General features: G+C 33.0%; 1 protein-coding gene across 4 annotated transcripts in view; it reads right to left on the reverse strand.

The window, feature by feature from the left end:
- Positions 1-7,212: 7,212 nt before the first annotated feature.
- LOC107686529 (heparan sulfate glucosamine 3-O-sulfotransferase 1-like) overlaps positions 7,213-9,039 on the reverse strand; it is a 74,938-nt gene continuing 73,111 nt past the window's right edge. For all 4 annotated transcript variants that reach the window (XM_016483564.1, XM_016483563.1, XM_016483566.1 and 1 more), the window contains one exon: positions 7,213-8,578. In XM_016483564.1, coding sequence (XP_016339050.1) covers positions 7,546-8,475 — 930 coding nt within the window. In that variant the 5' untranslated portion in view covers positions 8,476-8,578 and the 3' untranslated portion in view covers positions 7,213-7,545. The remainder of the gene's footprint in view (positions 8,579-9,039) is intronic.

The raw sequence follows: 9,039 nt of genomic DNA on the forward strand, positions 1-9,039 counted from the left end.
GTTTTCAACATTGATAATAATCAGAAATGTTTCTTGAGCAGCAAATCAGCATATTAGAATGATTTCTGAAGATCATGTGATGATGCTGAAAATTCAGCTTTGATCGCAGAAATAAATGACAGTTTAACACTTATTTACATTGAACACAGCTGTTTTAAATTCTAATAATATTGAACAATTTTACTGTATTTTTGATCAAATAAAAACAGCCTTGGTGAGCAGAAGAGACTTCTTACAAAAACATATATATAAAAAACGTATTGAGTCCAACATTTTGAATATAAGTGTACACAAATTTACATTTAATTAAAACAAGATAAATTGTTTGTTTCATTCTGGCAAAATTGTAAAAAAAAAAAAAAAAAAAAAAAAAAAATTTTTTTCATCTCTGATCTTTATAATGAACAGCATTGATGTGAACAGGTCAGCGAGAGGCCCTCATTAAAACTCCAATGTTACAACAGCTCTTAATAAAACAGACAAAATGAATAATAAATAATCAGAGCAACAGAGAAGACAGTCTGTGCATCTGTGCAAAGATATGAGGACGTGTTTGTGTCTTTAAAGCTCTATTCAGACACGATTCATTTTCTAAAATAATGACAGGTACTGATTAAAACCAGTTTAGAATTGCAGTTTTTATTAAGGTGCATAAGATCATGCACATTTATACACAACAGTTAAAAAAAAAACATTTTTTTAAAGAACTTAATGCTTTTATTTATCAAGGATGCATTCAATTGATCAAAAGTGACAGTAAAGACATTTATAGTGTAACAAAGGATTTTTACGTCAAATAAATGCTGTTCTTCTGAACGTTCTATTCATCTGTGAATCCTGAAAAATAAAATGCATCACGGTTTCCACAAAAATATTGTGCAGCACAACGGTTTTCAACATTGATAATAATCAGAAATGTTTCTTGAGCAGCAAATCAGCATATTAGAATGATTTCTGAAGATCATGTGATGATGCTGAAAATTCAGCTTTGATCGCAGAAATAAATGACAGTTTAACACTTATTTACATTGAACACAGCTGTTTTAAATTCTAATAATATTGAACAATTTTACTGTATTTTTGATCAAATAAAAACAGCCTTGGTGAGCAGAAGAGACTTCTTACAAAAACATATATATAAAAAACGTATTGAGTCCAACATTTTGAATATAAGTGTACACAAATTTACATTTAATTAAAACAAGATAAATTGTTTGTTTCATTCTGGCAAAATTGTAAAAAAAAAAAAAAAAAAAAAAAAAAAATTTTTTTCAAAAAAAAAAAAAACTTTTTTCCTACTAGTACAAGTACAAGAAAAAAATATTTTCACTTTTGAGTGTTTATCATAATAATCATGTCGATCAGAAGTTCTGAATATCACAACACATTTATTTTGATTCATTTATTAGCACTTAAACACATTATTCATCTGATTAAAGGTCTAATCTCTAGAAATTTAATTTTAATAAAAAAAAAAATGTAATAAAAAAAATTATTAAATAATATCAAATAAACCTGCCATTGTGTATTACGAATATAGTTGGCTCTTGATGAATTGCTTTTGTTCCTCTTTTGTAAGATGCATAAAAAGCCTCTGCTAAATGCATAAGAAATGTGAATATCACAACACATTTATTTTTATTCATTTATTAGCACTTAAACACATTATTCATCTGATTAAAGGTCTAATCTCTAGACATTTAATTTTAATTAAAAAAAAAATGTAATAAAAAAAATTATTAAATAATATCAAATAAACCTGCCATTGTGTATTACGAATATAGTTGGCTCTTGATGAATTGCTTTTGTTCCTCTTTTGTAAGATGCATAAAAAGCCTCTGCTAAATGCATAAGAAATGACAAAATGGCACAATTACAAAAACCTGTATATAAATAAAGAAAAGGAATTATATCTGTTGATGCTACACTAGCCATTCTCAGCATATTATATATTATATAACACTTCATTCATAAGTGCTTTACATAAAAATGATGTAAAAATAATCATGACAGATGCATAAGAAATAAAAAGAATATTACATAATCTGCTTTTTGTGCCACATATACTCCTGCAACCGTTATCTAACCGTTTACTGATAAAAAAGGGTGTCAGTCCACAATGAAAGTGTGCAATGCAATTAAATCAGTCTGAAAGGGTTTGAGTGTGTTTGTCGTCCCTCTGCGCCGTTCGCTTCCGGGTGAGTGGACGGGTCACGCCAGGGGTCAGAAGATCACGACCAAACCACAAACACCTTCTGTCACTTACACGAGTGCCCTGGGACAGACTCAAGAGATTCAAACCGGAGCTTCCCAAGCTGCTTATATGGTGATTTAAATAACGTGCATGTTATCGTATTATCTGATAGACATCACTCAGATGCCTGGAATAGAATTGTAGTGCACTATATGTACTGCATACTGCTATTATTACATGCACAGTATGTGAAATTTTAAGCAGATATTTAAATATTCATATTTAACTACCGTTCAGATGTTGAAAGAAGTCTTTCCTGCTCACCGAGGCTGCATTTATTTAATTAAAAATACAGTAAAAATTGCTAAATATTATTATAATTTAAAATAACTGTTTCTATGTGAATATCTGTTAAACTGTAATTTATTTCTGTGATCAAAGCTGTATTTTCAGCATCATAACTCCAGTCTTCAGTGTCACATGATCTTCAGAAATCATTCTAATATGCTGATTTGCTGCTCAAGAAACATTTCTGATTGTTATCAATGTTGAAAACAGTCGTGCTGCACAATATTTTTGTGGAAACTGTGATGCATTTTAATTTTCAGGATTCTCTGATGAACAGAAAGTTCAGAAGAACAGCATTTATTTGAAATAGAATCTTTTGTAACATTATAAATGTCTTCACTGTCACTTTTGATGAAGATTTAATGCATATTTGATTAATTAAAAAAGCATTAGTTAATATGGCACTCAGTTATCATCTTGGAAATAAAAATGGTAATTTTGCATTTTTGTACAATATTTTGTGTAAATATTTGCATTATTTTTCCTTCAAATTTTTGTCTAAATATTAACACAAGATCACATCATATTCTGAATAATTCATCACACTGGAAATAGAAGCTCAAGGCAAACACATTGCATTGTGGGCTATGATGTTAAAATGCTGTAGGGTATTGCATGCACACAGCAGAAATAGCATGAGCTGTATGTTATTACAAACACAGCCCAGTTCAAGACTGAATAATGCGGTTCAGTCTGTCGAATCGCTGCTTTCGGTTCCTCACCCAAACACCTCAGACGAGGCTGTTTGCATCCCTGAAGATGTGCTACTGTACTCCGCTTCAGAAAACACACAGAGAAACACTTTAGATTCACCTTCAAAGCCTGGAAAGCTCAAGAGAACATATTAAAGTTCAGTACTGACGGTGTGCACCGAATATGAATATGATCCTCTCTAACATTCACTTCACAATCACGCTTATTCATGAAGATCTGCAGGTGAAAACATCAATGAAGAAGACGCTCTGACGTCAAACTAAAAAATACACTATTACTGTTTTAAAAACCAAAAACTATAATCAAATTACTTACTGAAATAAAACTAAAATACAAATGATAACTATTTCAAATATTTTTAAAAACCAAAAACTATAAACATGAGAAAAGCATAACCAAATTAAACTAAACTGAATTGAAATAGAAATAAAATATAAATATTACATGAAAAACTAAACTAAATGTTTAAGTACTAAAATTACTTAACATAAAATTACTAAAAATTTAAGTTTTTTTTTTTTTAGAATAAAATATAAATATTTTAAATTAAATGAAAATTAGAAATGTTGCCTTGGCAACTAATTAAAATAAGTTTAGGTTAAATTACTAAAACTACTGAAATAGAAATATTTCTATTTATATTAAAACCCCCAAAACTAATAAACACGAGAAAAGCACATAATAACTAAAAATGTAACTAAATTGAATAGAAGTTGAAATAGAATTAAATATAAATATTAGATGGAAAAACCTTTTTTCAGTTAGTTGCCAAGGCAACATTCGTAATTTTCATTTAGTTTAAGTAAAATGACTAACTGAAATAAAACTAAAATTGAAATAAAATCTAATTAAAACCATTTAGAAATATAAAGCATTATAAAAGAATAAAATTACTAACACTAGAATAAAATATAAATAATAGATGAAAAACGTAACTAAATGAAAATTAGAAATGTTGCCTTGGCAGCAAACTGAAATAAGTTTAAGTTGAAGTACTAAAATTACAAACTGAAATAAAACTAAAACCGAAATAAAAACCAATTAAAACCATTCAGAAATATTTTTAAAAACCGAAAACTAAAAAACATGAGACAAGCACATAACAAATTAAACTAAAATTAAAATTAAAATGGATATAAAAAGCTCCAAATATTAATAAAATCTATAATAGTATTAAAAAAAACACTAAAATAAATAAATAAGAATGATGATTAAAATGGTTATTTTGAAATTTTCTATACTAATTTTTGTAAAAATGTGCATCATTTTTTTCTCCTCATATGAATATGATCCTCTGTGAGCTGCGTTCTTAACATTCACTTCACAATCACGGTTATTCATGAATATCTGCACGTGAAGAAGCTCGGATGTGAAGTGTGATAATAACCCAAATCACACAGACACACACACACACACACACGCTAAACAGCGGCGCTCAAAAACCAGGAGAATGGGGAAAATGATGAGCTGCAGGGAAATAGAGATGGAAGCAGAGATAGGATGTTACAGGAGAAGGGAAATAGATGGTGAAGATAAGCAGCGGATGCTTTCCTGACTGTCCTCTCCAACACTGTCTGGATCTTCAGTTTAACTGCTGTCTGTCGGGACAGATTCACTTTCTGACCACAGTTCGTTCACTGACCGTCAAGTGCTGCAGATCAGCTCTGTGTGTGAAATAATCAGTAGCTTCTACTTATTTTGGGGGGTATTTATGTGTGTGCCAGTGATGTTATTATTAACTAAAACTTAAAAACAACAACAACACATTTTTGTTAATTAAAATAAAATAAAAAATAAATATTAGATGAAAAACTTTAAACGTCGCCTTGGCAACTAATTGGAATAAGTTGAAGTTGAAGTGACTAATTAGAATAAAAACCAAAAAACAATAAACATGAGAGAAGCATATAGCTAAATTACTACAAATGAAACTAAATTGAATTGAAATGGAATAAAATATAAATAATAGATGAAAAACTTAAATGAAATGAAAATGAGAAATGTTGCATTGGTAACTAACTGAAATAAGTTTAAGCTCTAGTATTAAAACTGAATATAAATATAAACCATTTAGTAAAATTATTTAAAAAAAAGCTAGAAACGTGATAAAATCACATAACGAAATAAAAATAAAAAAATTTAAAAAATAAATAAATTGAACTAAATTGAACTGAAAAAAGCTGAAAGCCTATAAAATATAAATATTAGATGAGAAACTTAAACCAAATGGGAAAATTAGAAATGTTGCCTTGGCAATAAATGAAATAAGTTTAAGTACTAAAATTACTAACTGAAATTAATTAAATTAAAATAAATTAAAACTATTTAGGAATAAAAAAATAAATAAAAAAATTAAAAATAACTAAAAATGAAAACTGACAATATAAAAATAAAAGCTAATTCAAAATATTAATAAATTATATAATAGTATATAAATTGTACTAAAATAACTACTGTAAAGCAGTGTTCAGAGACTGCAGCATCATTTTAATTTTTTACATGACCTATTATTATGTTGTGATAAAAACTTACAATCATCAATATATTTACATACTGAGTCCCAAAATTAATATAGAATGTTATTTTCCCCAGTCCTAATATTTTTAATTGAAACATGACCCTACTTTCTTTCTTTCTTTCTTTACACATAATGTAATAACTATTTAAATCAATATGCTATGTGCATTGATTTATTTGGCAAATAGTTAATAAAGAAATTGTACATTTAGACAGTCACCGTCACAAAATAAACCCTATCAGGACGATAAAAGCAGAGTCCAGATTGAGATTTCTGTACTCGATTCCTTCAGTTTCAGTCCGTTTATCTGACATTAGAGCTTGTATAAACTGACCATTTTACTGTATGTTTCAGAAAGCAGAGCTGAAGAAACGGACGAGATATTCAGGGCCCATTTTAGAAGCAGAACCATTTATTATCAAGTACAAGAATATCAAACAAACAGAGAGAAAGAGAAAAAAAAAAAAGACTCTGATTTGTCTCGGGTAACTTTGTTATGACAAAGACACTTGACAGCAAAGATATTTCCCCACAGCACAGTTTTAATTATCTTATTCCTTACAGTTTCAGATTGAAAGCGTGATCATTCTGAAGTCTTAAAGGGACAGTTCCCCCCAAAATGAAAATGTTCCTCAGATGGCCATTCAAGATGTAGATGCCTTTTTTTCTTCAGTAGAACGAGAAGATTTTTAGCTGAAAACGTGGTCCTTGGTGATTCATAAAATGCAAGTCAATGGATACCGTCACTTTAAGAGTCAAAAAAGCTCATACAGGCAACATGAAATTAATCCCAGTGGCTCCTGATGATATATTGAGGTCTTATGACGATTGTTCAAACGATTGTTCTGTGCAAGAAACTGAACATTATTTACAACATTATCACCTGTAATCCAGAGCCTCAGGCAAACGGTCCGGAGGCCCGGTTCACAAATGAATCATTCTTTTGAACTGGCTCTTTTTAGTGAACTAGTTGATTCAATTCACCAAATCGGACTGAAGCGTCTGAAGCAGTTCGTGGCTCGAGCAGCACAGATCTACATGTTACTCAATCAAAACTCACTTTCAGACACCTGACAGTCACTCAGACTCGAAATGAGGCAAAATAGCGGCATATCTGATCCTGTGATGAATGAATCTTTCAGCGCTCCAGTTCGACTCGGACCGAAGACCGATGAGCCGATGATATGCGCATGCGTTTATGTGCTTTACACATGTAAACCAAGCACATTTCACATCATTATTGGGTGCTTTAATAATATAATTGCATATATTTTACGTCATTGCATGATTGCGTAAACAAACTAGTGAATTGAACCAGTTAATTGAAACGAGCTGTCTGAAAGAACCAGTTCGCAGAAAAGAATCGGATTTCCCAATTTGCCTGAGGCTCTGGATTACAGGTGATAATGTTGTAAATAATGTTCAGTTTCTTGCACAGGCTGATCATTTCGCTTCATAAGACCTCAATATATCGTCAGAGGCCACGGGGATTCATTTCACGCTGCATGTATGTGCTTGCATTATGTGAATCACCACGTTTTCAGCTAAAAATCTTCTTTACTGTAATTCTGAAGAAAAAACTCACCTACATCTTGTATAGCCTGAGGGAGAGTAACTTAACAGTGAATTAGAATTTTTGGGTGAACTCTCCCTTTAAAAGCAGTTCGAAGGCATTTAAGAGACGTGTCCGAGGGGGAGTGGTTTGTACGGTCCATAAGCTGTCAATCAGTCCCTCAGCTGGGCTGTGATTGGCTAATTCCAGCCCCTCCCACTACTGCCAGTTAAAGGTACGTCCTATGAGCCGGTAGAAGTTCCGATTGTGTTGGCGCAAGTACAAACGCAGCTGGCGCAGCACAGTGCTGTTAACAGGCGGATGCGGCCGTCCTTTCGACTCGTGCAGGCATCTCTCATGGCCGTCACTGCGAATGCAGTAGAAGCCTTTGGTCTGGTTAAAATAGAAGTTGGACGCCACGATCCGCGGCGGCAGATGCAAGAAGCGTTCGACTCGCTGGAGCTCCGGTAAGGGGTCGTGGATCAGCGTATCCCCGTCCACAATGTGGATCTGCTCCAGAGGAAAGTGCTGGAGCCAGTTCCTCATGTGGACGTCATAAAGACTGCGCTGGATGGCTTTGTAGCGCGTGTTTAGCGCGCCGTTCTTGACTAGCATGTTCTCGATGGCCTGTACGGGTTTGTGGTTCTCCAAGCGGTTGAAGTAGACTTGCGTATAGTCCGATATGACTCTCTCCGTCGGGTCTCTCAGGATCAGCAAGAGTCTGATGGAAGAGCTCATGGCGTGAATCCGCGCAGGCGCCACCGGAGACGTGAAGTACCCCGGCGTCTTTTCAACGGTGATCTGATTTGGGTACGAATAGGGCATTTGGTCCCGGTACCATTCGAAGCCTTTGGCGTAGTTCTCGTCCCAGTCGAAGAAGTGAACTTCGGTGGCGGCCGCCGCTACTTCGGGATGAATATCCAACATTTCCAGCAATGCTCTGGTGCCTCCTTTCCGCACGCCGATGATGATGCTGTGCGGAGCGTGTTTGCTGGTTCCTGGAGGAGGAACTAAAGAAGGGCCGACCGTATCGTTGCCCAGATCTCCCGGGGACGGCGTCGATCCGCCGGGCCGCACTTGGATGAACTCCGGCGGGGCAGCGAACGTCCGGAGCGCCAGGAACAAAACATAGCTCAGAAGATTAGCCATGGAGAGCGTGAGAAGAGATAGAGAGGAAGAACGGCGGTCGGCGTTGAAGGAGTTTCTGTTCAGTCACAGCAGCAAGAGCTCAAGGACGAGGTCCACAGCGCATCTGGAAAACACAAGAGAAAGATCAGTTAATTTGACATACTATTCAGATTTAATATGAAATTAAGATTAAATAAAGTAAGCCTTAACAAGCTTAACAAGGCTTAAAAATTACTCAGATAAACTAAAACGAAAGTCACTTAAAATATAAAAATAAAAGCTTATTAAAAATAATATAATAGTACATAGACAGCTAAGTTTAAGCTGAAGTACTAAAATTACTATAACTGAAAATAGATTAAGCTGTCAAACGATTTATCACATACAAAATAAAAGATTGTGATTACATGTTTGTGTACTGTGTATATTTATTATGTATATATAAATACACATACACACAGTATATATTTTGAAAATATTTACATGTCTATATTTATATTCATATAATTTATATGATAAATAAATAAATATATTTAATATATAAACATAACATATTTTTCTGAAATATATACATGCATGTGTGTG

This window comes from Sinocyclocheilus anshuiensis, unplaced genomic scaffold, assembly GCF_001515605.1.
Source record: "Sinocyclocheilus anshuiensis isolate Anshui unplaced genomic scaffold, SAMN03320099.WGS_v1.1 scaffold1459, whole genome shotgun sequence".
Classification (NCBI taxonomy): domain Eukaryota; kingdom Metazoa; phylum Chordata; class Actinopteri; order Cypriniformes; family Cyprinidae; genus Sinocyclocheilus; species Sinocyclocheilus anshuiensis.